This window comes from Harmonia axyridis, chromosome 1, assembly GCF_914767665.1.
Source record: "Harmonia axyridis chromosome 1, icHarAxyr1.1, whole genome shotgun sequence".
NCBI lineage: Eukaryota > Metazoa > Arthropoda > Insecta > Coleoptera > Coccinellidae > Harmonia > Harmonia axyridis.
Window position 1 is genome coordinate 36,557,144 of NC_059501.1, and position 19,255 is coordinate 36,576,398.

A 19,255-nucleotide genomic window follows, 5' to 3' on the forward strand; every position below is an offset into this window, starting at 1 on the left:
ATATCTCTCTGTGATACAGATGTTGCAACATTGCGAACCCAGATCATTTCGCCAGTGACTATCTGACTTGATAACCAACTATTAGTTAACCAAGAACTATATCTCAGTGAAAACATCTAAAACTGTTTATCTATGGTCCGACTTAATAAACGGTTTTGTTGCTGATTGCAGTTCGCCAGTGAGTACACTGCTTGTATACGGGGTGTTACCAAAGAGGTGGGGAAAATTTTAGGAGGTGAATCCTTGTCGAAAATTAAATTTCATTCGAATAAAAGCTCTTAGGTCTTTCGTTTTTGTTTGAAGGTTGTTATCCTCCTATGTTATTGTTAACAGACAACATGAAATTTTCACACTCAGCTGTTTGTACATATATTAATGTTTACTTTATGTTAAGGAAAATGAACACATTATGATTAAGTTATCTGATTTTCATGGTTATTCTACTAGAAATTCGGCTACTTTGTGTATTCCTTCTCACACAACTGCCAAATTTGAAACATCTCCTGCTTATCAGGCAATTATCTTATATAATCATGTACCATCAGTTGTTAAATCATTGGGAAAGAAAGAATTCAAAAAATTAGTCAAAGGTGAATTGATTAGGAAATGTTATTATAGTATTAAGGAATATTTGATGGATAATAGCTTCCTGGTTGGGTAGATTAGAAATAGTTTTTAATTTTGTATAACCTTGACTTGTCTCATACATATTTTGTTATGTCTCAAGAGATGAATAAAATTATTATTATTATTATTATATATTCAATGTTTATAGATATTATTGCATCAGGTATTCCAGAGAAAGTAGGCTATGGACTTCTTAACATATGGCTTACATTGTTAAAATTATTCTTCGTTAATCAATAATATGGCCTGCCAAAGTAAATATGATATACACAGCTCAATAATATATTTTCTCTATTTCAGTAACGCAATGAGTTCATTACAGTTCTAAAAACAGTGCTGGAATGAACTCATTACAGCATTGTTTTCAGTTATATTTTTCATTTTGTGATTGTCTACAGTACTCTAATCCTATAAAATTTCAACAGACCTCATCAATTGTCAATACCTATAATATGATTTGGATATAGTGAATTAATTTGCAGCATTATTCGCAATTTCTTTCAATTCTGGTGGTGTTAAGTCGATTTTCGTTAGACATAATTCACGAGTTATAACTTATTTCAAAATTCCAAACGTACAATTCAAGTTCAAATTCCGTATTCGTCACTTTTCTTAACAGTCACACCAACTGCCAAGATACAATACAAAAGTCATTAGGATGTATAATCTGAATTTTTCATTGAATTTCGACAATATTTCATAAAACTTGACTGAAATAGAGAAAATATCGTCTAATACTCGAATACTCGTTGCAGAAGGCAATTCCAACACTCGCTCCTTCGTCGCTCGTTTTCGAATTTCGCATTCGTGTTGGAATAGGAGCCTATTCTGCAACTTGTTTTAGAATATACTATTATTGGTGTTTTCTTCCGAATGGCAGAAAATGCAAAAAACAGAGAAACTAATGATATTCGAAGTATCGAACTACTATAGAAAAAAGTTATAACCATAATATGATTTCAAATTATTTTTGTTTGTGGATGATCCTTATTTCGCTTACCGCTGATAGTCCTTGTAAGTCCGCTGTATCAATCTGGCAGCTTTATCTTGTCTTTTCCAAATTCTTGTGGAAGAGACTATCTCAAGTTCCTTTCTTGTAGGGAACTGCTTCTTAAATTTGATATCCATCTGCTCCTGAAGCTGGAAATAGTTCATTTTAGTATTGAATTGATATATTTTTTCATTTTAAATTAAAGTAATAGCGAAAAGAAAATATGTAGGTACTATTATCCACACAAGATTTTTCATAATCGTGTGCAGCAATAGTAAGGAAATAAGTTTGGTTTAGTCCATTAACTGATTTATCAAGAATTAATCCCTTGAGATCTTCAGAAGATGACTTTCAAGAATTTGAAGATTTTCAATAAAACTTTGTGTGCTGTTATAAAAAAAAATCAAAGCATTAAGTTCATTTGTAATTTCACTTCAAACACTTCTTTTGTGCCTGATTTTAACTTTTACATTCCTAAAAAATTGGTTACTTCATGTTGAAAAGTTTTCGTAAAGGCAATTTTTTTTTTCATTTAATTTTCATCAGCAATCAGAACATACATTCTATGAGGTAATGTATTAACATTTAAAAATAATCTGTTTTTTTTTATACTTGATGCTTCATCCTAGATCAAATATTTTGCCTATTCATGTATTACTAATTACTAACTCACCTGTCTGAAGGTATCAGTCTCTTCTACGTGCCCCAGAACGTGCTTTACCAAAGCATGAAGAATATCGAGGCAGTGAATTTCATTTCCCTTTGCTATCGGTAGGTTAAAACTGACCAAAGCCACGGTGTTCGGTTTTGGAATACCTAGAGGAGGATCAAGGGAAGCTATGAAGTCTGATAATTGTGAGAACCTTATGAACTGTGTTGCGTGAGGATCATATCTGAAAAAAGAAATGGTGACAAAAAGCTTTGAAGAAAGCGTTAGTGGGTTATGAATGCCAGATTGGTATCGGAAGTAACCTTCTAATGCTCTATTTAATTGTCAGTTATTATAGTTGATTCCATAAGAAAATTAGGTTTAGCCAAATATTCTTGGACGAAAGTTGAAGATCACCAAGTTCAATGGGATAGAACTATTATATCTTATGGATATAATGTCTTAAGAGATCACTAAACTTATTTTTATTATCATCTGACAAGGAACAATGGACTAAGATAAAACTAGAAAGATCGTATTATACCTAACCTATTCAGTACCCCGAATCTAGAAATTGATGATTTTTGGAAGATTGTAATGAGCAGATAGTCGAGTAGAATTTACCAAATCCACCAAACCTATTCCGACAGCTACGTAGTAACAGCTATGTAAGTATACATAGGAACAAAAATGGTCGATTTCGCATATCTCTTGCGCGACCATTAGAAAAATGAAACTTATATGGAATTAGTTTCGTAATGTTCCATACCGTGCATAGTGGTTAAAGAAAGATCGAAAAACTCCTAATAAGTAGTTGACAGAATTGGAAATTAAGAAACAATTTGCAATCACCTTCAGGTCCAATGAAAATTAATTTGGCAACCAGCTATTCTCAGAACTACCTTGAAGACTGATGGAGTTATCTATCGAAAATGATCAAATTACAAAATTTCTAAGACAATGGCAACAGCCCTTATATGTATACTCTGAATTAGAGATATTGCTCGATGAGGATCCGTGCCAAACGCAAAAAGAGCTTTCTTCTGCTAAAACCGTTAAAACCTATATGGAAACGCTCAAATGAGATGTCCTTCCACACCCGCAGTATTTCCCAGATATTGCGCCGCTAAATTTATTCTTGTTCCGTTCAATGGTACATGGTCTGGCTCATCAGCAGTTCCATTCATATGAAAACATAAAAAAATTGCTTGATTCGTGGGTAGCCTCAAAAGATGAACACTTAAACCGAGCTTTACCAGTAAGATGGGAAAAAGTTGTATCTAACAATGGGTAATAATTTGAATGATTTATTTCTAAATATTTTTTCACAATGAAGTTTCCTTTTTATAAAAAAAATAGCGGTTACTTAGTTGCGCTCCTTATAACTCATAAATAATTTTTTATTTTATTTATTTTTGGGAAGATATTGTCGAATCGTAACATATCTGAAAAAGCAGCATTGTTTAGAAGGAAACCTTACTCATATAACTCATAGTGAACAAATCACAATGATACCTTATATTTGAAAACTAACAACTAGGCCCATTTGTGGACTTTTATCTTAATGAAACGAGTCCTAATGATTTAGAAGCTGATAGCAGGCGTGAATTTTATATCTTTAGTTTTATGTTTGACGGCCCTTCATAAACACAAATCAGAGAGTGCGATTTTTTAAGGAAAACCCAATGAAGAATATTTTCACCAACAAGTTAAACAATAGTTTTTTTAACACTCACTTGCTCCATCTGATGTAAAACATCTCCAGGTCATCTTCAACAATTCCAATCTCCTCTTCTTGATGAGCTTGGTTGAAGTTCTCGAGTATTATAGCTATGTACATATTGATAACAATCATATAATTTATGATGATGAAACTTGTGAAGTATATTATAGCCAACAACGGATATCCGCAATCTCCGTTACTCTGGCCCCTGTAATTAGGATCGCAGTCGGGATACTCGACCATCAAGCTCTCCAGGACATCGTTCCAACCGGCTGAAGTTATCAGTCTGAAGAGTAGGTGCATCGATCTTCCGAACGTTTGAAAGTTGACCATGTCGTCCAGAGCGCCTTGCTGTCGAACGTGGCCGAAGAGGAACATGCCGATGATGGCGTATATAAAAGTTATTAGAGCTAACAGTGCCCCTATATTGAAGAGGGCAGGCAAAGAAACTACCAGCGCAAATAGTAATTTCCGTATACCTTTAGCAGCCTGTAATAGAAAGACATTCATAAAATACTTGAATTACACCCAGTTGCATCTTAATCATCCAATACAAGGAGCCTATTGGCCATCTGCGCCGTTTAATGGAGGATTAAAATTTTAATGCGTCATTAAATTTGCATGAACGTTTCTGCAACTGGTTTTTGAGCAAATGTAATTAGGTATCTTATCGAAATAATAATAGTTTGTGCTTTATGATGGAACCGGCCTACCTAAAGAGTTCTCTTACGCGATATATTGAGAAGAGTCAAAAAGTCTGAAGGAGAGGCTAATGACAGACCTCTTACCCTGACCATCAGGGAGTAAATATCGATACCTTACTTTCTTGAATATCGATATAGAGAGTCTCTTTGATATTTCAAGTTTCAAGACATTGTCTTTATAACTGTTGAAAAATAAGACTGATGTATTTGTATTCATATGACTCTATTATATTTATACCTTCTCACATGTGTAGATTAAATTAAGTACAGGGAGTCCCAAATTCGATGCTCTCTGAAAGCATCTCGAGAACTATAATACTTAGAGAAAAAATCTTCTAGTTACCCCGAGGTCTTTTTTCGAAAATATTCGATTCGATTCGTTCTCAAGTTAAATGACGTTTCTGAAAAATGACTGTTTCAAATAATTCGTTCGGGATAATATAAAAAAAAATCTCAAACGTTTTTTTCAGTAATTGTTATTGTTTATTATGATACTCGTTACAGATCCTAGAAATAAATTACCATTTTAGAGATAAAAAGCAAATTTGGTGTTTCTTAAATGAGACACCCTATATTTTTCAACGCAGTTTTTTGTCCGCAGATTTGTTGAAATTCATCCCGTTATCGGTTTTTCAAAAATGTTATCCGTTTCAAAAATATTGGGTTTTTTTGACATCATTGTTTTGATGGGATATCTTATACAGCGTGTCCTCTGAGTAACTGTACATACTCTTACCGGACGTAGAATAGGACTAAGGGAGTACGGATTGACTGCAAAAAATTCTCTGCCTTTCCCCAGAAAGCTACAGGGTGGGTTTGCATATTCATGGAAATATTTAAACCATCATCAAAACCAAACTTATCGTCGGAATTTATTGGACCTTGGGATGTAATTGACACATATCGAGGTCGAGTCAGAGATATATTAATTATTTTTCAGGATTCATTATTTCTCATTTATAGTGTTCAGGTTAAAAATATCACTTTGTATTTCATTTCGAATTTAAAATATTTATATTTCCAAGAAGAAGATAAATTCAGCTTCAATACGCGGTATGACTCAGAGTTTTCACATCAAACATTCTTTTTTATGACTTTTTGAAATTGGAAAAAGTACGAAAAGTTTTATTTATTCACATAAACAACACCGAGATATCTCGTGATTGAACATGAATTATAAAATTCTTCCTGAAAAATCATCTAGAGGGTCAAGAGTTTCATTTAATAATGAAAAAACAACAAAATGAAAAACATCGAATTTCAGTAATAAGCCTAAAAAATAGAAAAAAAACGAATAAATTTTTTATATTGAAATTCGTTAGAAAATATTTGCACAGTTGTTCGAATTGAAAACCATTTGCTTATTTCTTAATATATCGCAACAGTTGATTATTTTATTCAACAAGTCTCTTGACTGGATGTGTTCAGCATTAGCCATATCCTTCAATTCTCCCCATAAGAAATAATCAAGTTGGTTAAGATCTGGAAATCGAAATGACCATGAAACGGGTCTTCCTCGACCTATCTCCCTTTTCAGTTATCAGCATGTTACAAGAATAGAAAACGGTCACAAACGTTTAGAGGAATTCGTATTTTGTCATATTTTCTTTTGCTTTTTATTGTTGATTCACTGATCAACTGAATTATTCCTTATTAATATAAGGATAATTTGCTAATGCAAATTATCATCATATACTGGACGTTGACTAGATTTTTACTAAAGAGTAAAAATTGAATATAATCAATAATAATATATGAATATAAAGATATATAATATACGAGTATGAATATACAGATATTCATTCACGACTCGTACCAAATACCCCTAAATAAATCCAATTGCAAAAAATCATAAAAAGAAATGTTAGGTGAATGATACCGCGTATTTTAGCTGAATTTATGTCCTTTTTCAAAATATAAACAATGATTTCACATTCTAAATACAAAGTGATATTTTGAACGTGAACACTTTAAATGAGAAATAATGGGCCCGGTTCTGTAATAATAATTGATATCTCTCTGACTCGACCCTGGCATGTGTCAATAACATCCCAATTTTCAATTAATTCCGCCCATAAGTTTGGTTCTGATGATAGTCTCAGTGAGATAGAGCATATTCCATGAATATGCAAACTCACCCTGTAGCTTTCTGAGGAATGGCAGAAATTAATTTTTCAGTCAATCCGTATCATCAAAATAAAGCGAAAAATACGGAATTACTTATTCCTCAATTAATAATTGAAAATTAATATTATTAAAATTAATTCACATTTACTCACCTTGATGAGCCTTAAAATTCGTCCTATCCTAAAAACCCTAACTACTCTCAACAACGTAGGAGAAACTGGAAAATCTATCATGATATCCTCCATTAGTATACCAAGAATGGAAGCCAATACTAATAAGAAATCAAACACATTCCATGGAACGGTAAAATAGTGGTATCTTAAACCTATTATCTTCACTATTGCCTCTAAAAATGAAATATTCAGTTATAATTTTCTTTTTACTTTAAACAGTTGAATACTCACCTAAGCCGAATACTGTTGTAAAAAAAGCATTTCCAACTTCGAGGATAAAGAACACTGTATGGGGTTGGTTATAATGTTCGATCCCCATACTCAACATATTCAGAAAAATCAGAACGAATATTGCTATTTCGAATCTCCTCGAATTGGAAAGGTCGTAAAACATTGCTAAAAATTGGTTCCTTGGTCTTTTAATGACCTTTTGGGGTTTCTTTCTACCTAATTTCTTCATTGCAGTGTAATATTGTTTCTGGCTATCAGTGAGGAACATCTCCAACACTCCACCTTCGTACTGCAAAAAAATAATAAAATTTTTATTATTTAAATAAACAATTTCATGGACACAACCAATAGAGCTACATGAAAATGAACCATACATCATAGAATGAATAAATATTTTACAACTAAATGAATAAAAAGTATACAAAATTAATAATTTAAATATAAATGTATACAGAGTGTTTCATTGGGAAACGGTAATACTCAAAAGGTGAATAGAGGGTACATTTGTCTGTCATTCAGCACTATTCTGTAACTTCAATAGAAATGAATGAATCAGATCTAAGATGCATAGAATACCTGGTGTGCCTACTTATAGCTGTAAAACTTTCAGACAAAACGGGAGATTTTTCGGATTTATACCTACTTGATTTCGAGGGATCGCGGGCTTTTCAGATGGCGCATACATCGTTTACATTTAACATTTCTCGACTCTTGTGAAACAAGGGCGTAGATCTTTTTTTTCTTGGGGAGGGATAATCGAAAAAAAATTTTGATGACAACTTTTATTCATATCTGTAATGTTAGAAAAAGAAGTTTGATAATGAAGTTTGAACCAAATTACTCGAAATAATTTTTGTTGTTACTTATTCAGTTGTGCTTACCTCGTTCTCAAATAAGAGTTACGAAGGAAAATGAGAAATTACTTGGATAATTTTGAGAAAAAAAAGTTTCATGAATATGAGCCCACAAAGGCTTTGCTTTCAATATACAGGTTGTTTCTAGTGTTTCGTACAGTTTATCAAATATTTATTAATCTTCGCTACAGATTAGGTAAATAAATACCAAAACTTATAATTAATGCATTCATTAGAGCTTACTAGCTGGATCTTCATAATAATTTGGATTTTCCTGAGGATTACTAGAGATTTTTCTCGAAATCGATAGCATATACGACAAAACTATAACAAACCAAAAAGTATAGTACTGGACCAGAGTTTTTTTTCTACATTTTTCTAAACTAACAGCCATTCACCAAAATATAGTTTTGGAGGAAGGAAGCAGGCATCCTTCCAGAAAATATATCACCCTGTAAATTTGCATTCAAAATTATCATATCACATAGTGAAAACTTTAAACTGGAATATCTATGGCCAATTCATATTAAATATCTTGTGAAGGGAAGGTTATACGAGAAATTAACTTGAACTTCAACACATGTATCTCAAAACAAAATGTTTGGGGACTCATGCTATAGGACTTTTTTTCTTAAAATGATCCGGAAATTTATATTCTATGGTCTGTCATTATATTCCATTCATTTGAGTAAAAATTCGATATGAACTGAATTGTAATTTATTGTGAATGTTCGCAGTGTCTAAAATCAGTATTTCCTTTTTAAACGGCACCAGGCAGATGCGGGAATTCGAAAAATTTTAAAGAGCGCCACCTTACAGCACTCTGGTGAAGCACACCACCAAAGCAACAGGTGGGTCTCTCAAAAAGTCTGAAACAAAATTGAATCAGTAAACACACCAGGTATTCTATGCATCTTAATCAGATCGTAATCTGAGAAATCGGAATGTTTCACTTCTATCACGTCTAAATTTGGTGTTCTATACCAATTCTTCTTCTATCGCCAAATGTAATTCGTAATTGATATCCTGATATCCATAGGAATTCTACTTGAGTTTACAGAATACCAATTCGATTCGACGGTGCATTTCTATTCTATCCATACCATATCTATTCGATTTGAAGTTACAGAATAGCGCTTATTGATGAATTTTACCTAAGTCTTCCTGGCGTCAATACGAGCGAACCACCCTGTATTTTTTCTTCATATTTGGCACACATGTTCCTTATTTAATGCTGAAATTCATAACTCAGTAACAATGAGAAGAATCCAGGTCTAGTTCAACAAAAAATGAAGAAAAGATTCTTTCCTTGAAACAACATAACTCGGAATTTAGAAAATCCACTTGCATATTCGGAATGAGTACAAAAAGTTATACTGAAACGTATGCTTCGCATTTCTGAGTAGAAAGTTTCCCTGCACTAATTGTAACTTATAGCGTATTCGATTGGCTGCACCAGTGCGAATTAATTCGAATTTTTTCAGTGCTAAATGACATAATTAGCTCGGTCAATAACATGACCGGTAGGGATAATAAAAACCACAATCAAATAACAACAAAAAATCCTCAGCATCTAGCTGAAGATTTCAACGAATACTTCATCAATGTAGCCAAAAAATTAATTCAAAATTCCCAAACTAAGAAAAAATTTCAACCCTCTGAAAACAGAGGAAACGTTAAATCGTTTTTCGTATTTAATGTGACTGATGATGAAGTTATTAATACTGTCAAAAGAATGAAAAATAAAACTTCATTTGGCTATGATGAGATACCTATGACAGTTATCAAAAGGTCAATTCATTTGATCGCCAAACCACTGTCTGAAATTATATATGCTTGTTTCACGCAGGGAATATTTCCAGAGTCTTTGAAGACTTCAATCGTGAAACCTGTTTATAAGAAAGGAGATGTCAACAATATTGGAAATTACAGACCTATCAGTCTTCTGAGCGCATTCTCAAAAATATTCGAGAAAATACTATCAGTGAGATTAATTAAGTTTCTTCGCAAATATAATATCTTTGCGAGTAATCAACACGGTTTTTTGAAAGGGAAGAACACAGAGACCGCAATATTTGAAATGGTTGATGAAATAATTTCGGAATTAGAGAATGGAAATCCTTCAATTGGTCTGTTCTTGGATCTCAGTAAGGCATTTGACTGCGTTAGCCATGACTTGCTGCTGGAGAAACTGTTCCACTGTGGGATCAGAGACAATCAACTGGAACTGATCCGGAGCTTTCTGAGAGGCAGGATTCAGAAGGTAAAAATTGAGCTGAATGGGGAAGACTATTTCTCGGCTGATCGGATTGTGGAGATGGGGGTACCCCAGGGAAGTATTCTTGGTCCCCTACTATTTCTTCTATACATAAATGACCTTCCTGATTGTGTCCAAAACTGTCTGCTTCTGATGTTTGTGGATGACACGAACATCATAGTGTCTAGAAAACTGTTTGATGACGCAGTTGATGACATCAAAGCTGAATATGAAAATTTTTTGAAATGGTGTGAGAATAACCAAATAAAAGTAAACTCGGAGAAGACAGAGTGTGTTTTATTTACGACACATAATTCCAAACTGACGTTTCCTGATGGAGTATCCCTGGAAGGTGGCGGAAAGAAGTTCCAGTCTTCAACCAACTTTCTCGGTGTAATCCTTGATAGCCATATAAGCTGGAGCTCTCAGGTGTTAAACGTGAGAAAAAGATTGAACTCGGTAATATATACAATGAGAGTATTGTCGAGGAGAGTAGATTCTTCCTTTCTCAGGGTGGTCTATTTTACCAACTTTCAGTCTCTCCTACAATACGGCTTAATGATATGGGGTAATGCTTCTGATGCATCTGATATATTTATTGTACAGAAATCGGCAATACGTATTATGAATAACATGAAATACAGAGATTCCTGCCGTGGTGTTTTTCGGAGGAATGGAATACTAACATTGACGGGCCTATACGTGAAAAAGTGCCTACTCTTCTTCCGGCAGCAAAGTTCTTATTTCGAAAAATTCAGAAATACTAATAGTACAAGGAAAATGATTCCCTTTCATTTTCCCCAACACTCTTTAACTTTGACTGAGAAGAATGTCAAATATATGTGCCTGAAATTGTATAACTCTTTACCAAGAAAGATTCAACAAATCGATAATTTCAAAAATTTTAAAAGAGAAATATCAAACTTTCTAATTGAAACTGAACCTTATAATGTTCAAGAATATTTAGATCACTGTAAGTGTAAAGGATTAGTATAGCTGATTTATATTAACTTGTATTCTATTTTTTTTATTATGACATGTTCTTCTTCATGTATTGTACATTGATTTGGGAATAAATTATTTGATTTGATTTGATTTGATTTGATTTGAATTAATTCGAACTGGTGCAGCCAGTCGAATACGCTATTGAATTCCAATATAGGTACAGGGTGTTGATTCAAGATCCTAGTATACAATCGTTTCGTAGTTTTTTGTTATCTCATAAAATGATTTTTCTTTTATTTATCAAGTTATTGATTTGAACATTAATTGAAGAACATGTGTACCAAATATGAAAAAAATATACAGGGTGGTTTGCCTATCAGGACGGAATGAGTAAAATTCTTAAAAACTCCTCTATTTCGGTAACAAAGACATTCGGAGCTGATAAATGTAGTATATCTAGAACCCATTCGGTCCCCTCTATTCTCCTTCGAAGGTTTTCTGTTTCCCCATGAAAGACTCTGTATAAATATACAGGGTTAGAACTATTTAGGGGGGCACTGCACTACAGGGATATCGAAAACCTTTAGAAAGACAGGGTGGCTTAAATTACAAAAAAAATTGCGCTATTTAGGGATGAGTGTGTTGGTGTAAACAGATCCGAAATATCTCCATTGGTTCCAGAGATATCTCGAAAAAAAACGAAAATCGAGATTTTCTTTTTTTTTCTGTATAACTCATTTGTTTTTGGAGATAATTTCACGAAAATTGGTTTATAGCCATTATCCAATATAGAGATTCTAAAATGGTGTCTTCAGTTTTTTCTGTTTTCTATTGTTTCAGAGACGCGATAGTCAAGTGATGATTTCACATAACAACTCTTCAAATTTGCATACCTAGACTCGATATTTTTGTAGAGTGTGATACATTGTGAAATTTGTAATTTTTTTCTTTATCACCTCATAAGGAAATCCAAAATGGCGTCTATAAGAAAAAAAAGTTGACTATCGCATCTCTGAAACAATAGAAAACAAACACAGAAAAAATTTAACGACGCCATTAGAATCTCTATATTCGATAATGGCTACAAACCGAATTTCGTAAAGTTATATCCAGAAACAAATGAGTTCTACAGAAAAAAAATCTCGATTTTCAGTTTTTTCGAGATATCTCGGGAAGCATTGAAGATATTTCGGATCTGTTAACACCAACACATTAATCCCTAAATAAAGCAACTTTGTTGAGAAATCAAGCCACCCTGTATCGCTAAAGGTTTTTGATATCCCTGTAGTGCATCTCTAAATTGGTCTAACACTGTATAGATAAATGATTCATCTTCCTATAAGTTTCGTCTCAAACTCACCTTTTTCTTGAGCATATTGAAATTATCTATAATAACTCCTATAAATAGGTTCAATGTGAAGAATGATCCGCATACGATAAAAATCACAAAATAAATGTAGGCATATAAATTTGCCTCTCTCTGGGGCTGTAAATTCACCCCTCTCGAATCCACAGCATCAGCCATGACTTCCATCCAGCCTTCGAAAGTGGCCTGAAATATTGAAGTATTAGCAGAAGGATCAAAATTTTAGGAAAAACTACTTACCACTTGAAATAAGGCTAAATATGCTATTCCAACATGATCGAATGAAATTTTGGAGTTTTCCCAAGTATAGTTCAACCTGTTGCAATCCCATTTGTTCTCTACGATCTGGAAATAAAAGCACGTTATTTATTACTATGCCGTGATCTGAGGTCTGAAAGTTCACATTCGGTTTCAGTTTTTTTGTTAGGAATTCGAAACATTATTCACATTTTTATTTTAGATAATATAGGTCAATTTCACATGAACGAATATTTGAAATTTTTATATCAGTTTAAAAACCCCAACAAAAAGATAAATAGACAAATTTAAATATACAATATTGAGATCAACGAATATTTAATATACAACATATATAGTTTTAACCCTGTATTAGAACTATTTGGAGGCCCTCTCAATAGTTCAAATTGTTCTAAAGAGTTCTAGTTCTATTATTAAAATTATTTATGCCCTTGGTAGTTCTAAGCCTGTATATTTGATAATGGCTAGGAAACAGCCTCAATATAGGTAATATAATTATGAAGGCTTTCAGAACCGAATTCCATATCAAGTTTAAAATATTTCGGGTATTTCAATGAATTTTTACACATTTCAACTGACGTTTACCCATATGGGCATATAAATTTATGAAAGAGGGTTCAGAGCAATTTTTGACTGATATTGTAGGATCGATCACATAGGCTCATAACCTCCAGAGCCATCTGAAGTACAAGCCTAGAACAAGATGATTTTCGCTACGTCTCTGCTAGAGGAGTGTATTACGACATGATTTTATTTATGTTGAATAAATAGTTGTTTTTGAGTTAATGAACGGCGTGGAATAAGTGCGATATAGTTTGAAATATAGTGTAAAATTGCACTTCAAAAAGTGAACTACGATAATGTTTTCGCAGAATTTTTTTCTGAAATTTAGGTGAGTGCATTTAAAATCATCAGCTGAGGAAAATTGTGGAAATATGTGTTGTGTTCCAAATCGCACGAGCAATTAGCCCTATTTCGAAAACAAAATTATGAAAGTTCTTTCCACTCTCTGAGAAATTAAGTGTGACCATCCCCACTTCGACATTGAAAAAGTATTTCATTCGATACGGTATTGCGCAGATGTTTTGATTGTTGAACTATTCCATTGGACCATGAGTATTCTATGGAATAACTTTGAATATCCTATCTTTCCGAATGCATTTTCCAAACCTGCACATACTTACATATTGCTATCGCATATAGCTTAAACTCACCGTAATAGGAAGGAGTTCTCCTTCTTCATCCACACATTTATAAAATTTACCACTGAAGAATTGCACTCCCATAATTGAAAAAATGAGCCAGAACACCAGACACACTAATAACACATTGAAGATACTTGGAATGGCGTACATCAAGGCATTTACTACGATTCTCATGCCTTGCCATCTACTTATTGCCCTAAGTGGCCTTAAGGCTCGTAATGTTCTCAAAGAACGTAATACCCGTAAGTTTTCGTTTTCCTCAATTAGAAGACTGAATAGTGATACCTGAAAATAGAAAATTACATTAAAATATTTTTGTCTTTTAGTTAGATTAATTAGAGGTGAAATAGAAATTTATTAACTTTTGAAATTTAATATTCAGTTGGTCACAAATGATTATGGATTTACACCTAAATGACACGATCAAACTTTTTGAATTTAATTATTTTAACATAAAATGAAATTTTAATGAATCTGACTCATTCTTTCGAAAAGTTTTCTAGAAATACTGAAAATTCTCAATGTTAATTTCTTCAAGTAAAAAAGATACTTACAAATACAATTAAAAAATCCAACAGTGTCCAGAAACTAGTGAAGTATTTGTGAAAACCATGAGCGATCCATTTCAGAAACATTTCGATGATGAAAATTATAGAAAACGTGAAGTTGGTCCAATATAATACTCTCTTCAAGTCGGGGTTCTCGTCCAAGTGGATATCCTCGAAGCACAGTGTAACACTAGATGCAAAAATTAAGACCAAAACAAACCATTCGAAGCTTGGAGTGTCCACAACCGACAAAACTCCTGTTCTCATCTTCGTCCATTTCTGTCCGATCCTAGTGTTCAGACATTTCTCGAATCCATTGCACCTACAAAATTAAATGAGATTTGAAAACGGGATTAGGACAAATTTTGATCATGCAGTGAAAATTCAATGGAAGAATTTTGGGCATAATATGCTTTTACTCAAAACAAATTCACTACGTATCCTAAAGCGAAGCTTTTTTCAATATACTAAATGCATCGATTGTATGCATTTCAAAAGTCTACCAGTTTTCTCTATTATAAGTAAATTATTAATGTTGAAGTTTCAACTATTCTACTTCATAAAAGCATTGAATATTTTTTCAGTATACTAATTTGGGTGTATTAGATTTTTCTTAGCAGAATTTAAAAATAAGCCGAACATTTTTGAAAGTAATGATTGATCATGCTAAACTTCAGATGAAATCATTATAGCTTTTTCACAAATTTCAAAATATGATGGGATGATGTATTCATTCGTTTGAACAATATTAATGGGATAGATTTACACTTGTCAAATAGAATTCCCATTGTGTCGGCAAAACTATTTCATGGAACAAATCCTTGTTTTTTCATTTCACCGATTTTTCATTTTTACTAGGAAATATCGAGCAATATTTTGAGGGGAATAGAACACCGACAAATGAGTAGTACATTTTTTTTGTCATAATTTTTTTTTTAAAAGAAATCGAAATATTGTTCTCGGGATTTCGAATAAAAGAAAAAAATTCTTCAATTCATGAACATGTAGTTTTTCATGTAATCCATTAATCAGAAAAATATTATTAATATTGTTCAATATTTCCAATAAGATTATTATTAATCACATAAAAACTTCCAGAGTATAAATTGATTGAATTCAAATCTGATCAGATTTAGAATGAATAAGCCAATAGCACCTACATTGAATGTTTCTTCTCAAAAAGCCAATCAGTACTTTACTAAGCTGGTAACAACTAACAGTGTTTAGTGAAAATTAAGATTGATTTATGTTTCGAGTGTTAGAAAAATAAAAAGCATATTCTAATTCCTAATCGAAAGGAATGCAAAGAGAGATTTGTTTTTTAACCAAAGCTACGTATGTTTCAAGGTTTCAAGAACAGTTTGTCATTTCACATACTGCTCATGCTTTCTGCTATAAGAATTTCATTCATTAATATGGCCTGTCGCAGAGCATAAAAGAGTTCGACCTCATTTTTCAACTATATTTCTTTTTTTTTTTATTGAATTTAATATATTGAAAACATAATAGGTAGGTAGCTACTATCGGAATATTTTATCATGAAATATTAATTTTATGGAACTCACTAAAGTTTTAAATATGATGGCAATACTGCTAACTAATCTGATCAACCTATTCCTAAAATTGAACACTCAACAATGCCTTTTTCATTTTCGAAACCCCACATCAACTAAAACTGAAAACAAAAACGGATTATTTGTGGTCTTTTCCATTCTTATAATCATTTAATGCCAAGAATGAAACGGTTTCATTCATAATTATGCGCATTTCAGAGACAGCATTTCACTCATCTAACATGTCCAAGATGAACATTCCGTTTCACATAGTTGTGAAAAAAAGGAGCAAGGTTAGGATATCCTTTTCATACTTCAGAGAATAATGAGGAGAGATTAGACGGGTCGTCCGGGTCGTCAGCCATTGATGACTTTTATTTTTATCTTTTCGTTTTTCATATTGTCCATGTTCTCTACTTCCTCAGTTTTCTTCTTGTATTTTCACCTTTCCTTATTTTCCCTCCTCTTCGTTTCCTCGTTTTGTTTATTCATCTTCATTTTTCTTGTCAGCTGTTATATTTCGAGTTATTCTCCATACGGCGTTGATGTTCAAATGCAGGAACTTTCGAGCTGTTGTAGTCTATTTGAGATTTTATTTTTTCAGCAGCCAGTAGTTCAAAAGTCGAAAGTATGAACTATTTTTCCCAAAGAGTGTTGTCATGTAGATTGCATTAATCCGTCAAGTTCTAGTGAAACATTGAATGTTTCTTCGAGAGGTTGAAAATTGACATTTCTTCGAAATTATAACAGGTATAGGCAAATTAACACCATGATATATTGGGAAAATATTGCTTTTATGGGTATAACATAATTGACTAAAAATGTTTCGCTAATCGCTATGAATAGTTCTATCAAAGATCTCTGTATTGACAAATTTTGCTTCATTAAAAATTTCTGATCTTAAGAGATAGAGGGGTTTGCATTTTTAACTCCTTCAACATTGCATAATAAAAGTGAAAAAATATTCATATGTTATATTTTTAACAAAATACCACTTCTACAACTCTTCAGCAATATAAGGTACTATCATTTTCAAGGGAAAGCCTAGCTTTAGAGCATTTGTTCACATTAAATACAAGGATTCACTCTTTGAAAATATTCGCATTTATTTGCTAAAACTCTGTAGATCAGTCGAAGATAAATATTTATTTATGTTTTAGTTTCAACTCAACCATTGTTTTTGTGAATATGATATTCGTATATCCCAAAGACATGTAAAATATTCGTCTTTAAATCATGAATAGAATAAACCGCTCTTATATTGTATGTTGAATATTTGAAAACACCCATACCTATAATAACTAAATTTACTGAAAATAGTAAACAGTATTTTATTGCTGCATATATCGATTTGTGTTGTTTTGTTTATGTTTTCTTGAAACAAGTTTTGTTATCTTATTGAGGGTACTTCATGTTATTCATTTTAAATATTTTGATTGATCCTTTCTCCAGATGTTACGATGTGAAAATTATTATTATTTTAATTGTGTGGCGGCTTCTCATAAAGCCCACATAGCAACAATAATAAAACACAGCACTCAGTGGCCTAGAAGCTAAGACTGTGTTCTCACTCACCGAGATGCAACAAGGTCCCGGGTTCGAGTCCCGGCGGCTCCCGATAATAATAAATTCCCCAAGCGTCTGTGACACGGCACACACAATTATACCAAAGTCACACTGATGAGTCCGGTGTGTGTGCCAGGGACGAAACGCATAAGTAGGTATACGTGAAATCCTACATTGGTGACCCCGACGTGATGGCGGAAAACTGCGGCGTTGGAGCGCAGAGGCGACTCACTGCCCCGCTCAACGTTACGGCTACTGGGGTGTCCGTCGGTCACTAGAGCCGATGGTACGCCGAGCCTCGTGTTTCCGTCGTCACAGCATGCAAGCCCGACGTGATCTGAATGGCCATCTTAACGATGTGTCCTGGAAAGCAGAAGGTTGATGCATAGCTTCCATATATCTGCAATTTCCAACGAAACTCTAGACGCCCATTCCCATGACGTGCAATACGTGCTCCTTGGTCTGCCGCGGTATAGCGGACCTGAATAGGCGGCATTCACCGTCCGCACGATGCCGCGAGGTGCAGCTCTGATTAGGCGGCAATCACCCAGCTGCACCGATGACCTCGTAACACGCATAAGTTTCGTTCCTCCGTCACTGGGGAGGGAGTCATGAAGCAGCTTCTCATAAAGCCCACATAGCAACAATAATAAAACACAGCACTCAGTGGCCTAGAGGCTAAGACTGTGTTCTCACCCACCGAGATGCAACAAGGTCCCGGGTTCGAGTCCCGGCGGCTCCCGATAATAATAAATTCCCCAAGCGTCTGTGACACGGCACACACAATTATACCAAAGTCACACTGATGAGTCCGGTGTGTGTGCCAGGGACGAAACGCATAAGTAGGTATAAGTGAAATCCTACAATTGAAATAAGTTTGGAAAGCTATACGAAAGTCAATTTCGTAGATTATTTATCATTCTAAAGTTGCAAGAATGAAGTCTTCTTTTTGCTCTGATGACTGGCCTCTAAAGCTTACTCGATTAGGAAGGTTGTAAAAAATGATCGAAAACGAATTACCTTAACGGATAATCTTTAGAAATCGTGATAATATCGACCTCCCATCACTCGCAACTTACCACACTTTATGCTCATTGCTGTTCAGAAATGTCCCTACTTACTTTTGGTAGATATGAATCGGAAAGCAATCCGGAGGTACTTTCGGAGGCTTATTCCTTCCAAACCCCGGAAAACTACCCATCCCATCCATGTACTGCCCTTTGGAGTTTCTTCTCCCTCCTACTGTCAGTTCATCTACATACGATACCAAAGTTTGCCATGGTCTACTTTCACTTCTTTCTTTTCTGTCATATTTACCCTTCGATTCTGGACAGAGAGCTGATTCTTCGTCGTGTTCGGTGTCTGCCGATGCGCCCCTGCCGATGTCCTTCAGTTCCACATTTTCGGAATTTTCATCTTGAAAATATTCATTTATTAGTTGATACAATCATGAAATTATTATATCGTATTCAGTAAAA

The 19,255-nt window shown here is 33.7% G+C and overlaps 1 protein-coding gene across 4 annotated transcripts in view; it reads right to left on the reverse strand.

Moving 5' to 3' along the window:
• LOC123682927 (sodium channel protein 60E-like) overlaps nt 1-19,255 on the reverse strand; it is a 194,106-nt gene that overhangs the window by 8,696 nt on the left and 166,155 nt on the right. For 3 of the 4 annotated variants that reach the window (XM_045621762.1, XM_045621771.1, XM_045621789.1), the window contains exons 16-25: nt 18,899-19,193; nt 14,665-14,980; nt 14,120-14,395; nt 12,888-12,992; nt 12,642-12,833; nt 7,226-7,514; nt 6,974-7,167; nt 4,004-4,479; nt 2,292-2,511; nt 1,628-1,767 (exon numbers count right to left, since the gene is read on the reverse strand). In XM_045621762.1, coding sequence (XP_045477718.1) covers nt 1,628-1,767; nt 2,292-2,511; nt 4,004-4,479; nt 6,974-7,167; nt 7,226-7,514; nt 12,642-12,833; nt 12,888-12,992; nt 14,120-14,395; nt 14,665-14,980; nt 18,899-19,193 — 2,503 coding nt within the window. The remainder of the gene's footprint in view (nt 1-1,627; nt 1,768-2,291; nt 2,512-4,003; nt 4,480-6,973; nt 7,168-7,225; nt 7,515-12,641; nt 12,834-12,887; nt 12,993-14,119; nt 14,396-14,664; nt 14,981-18,898; nt 19,194-19,255) is intronic. The other variant, XM_045621781.1, reaches the window with a different exon arrangement.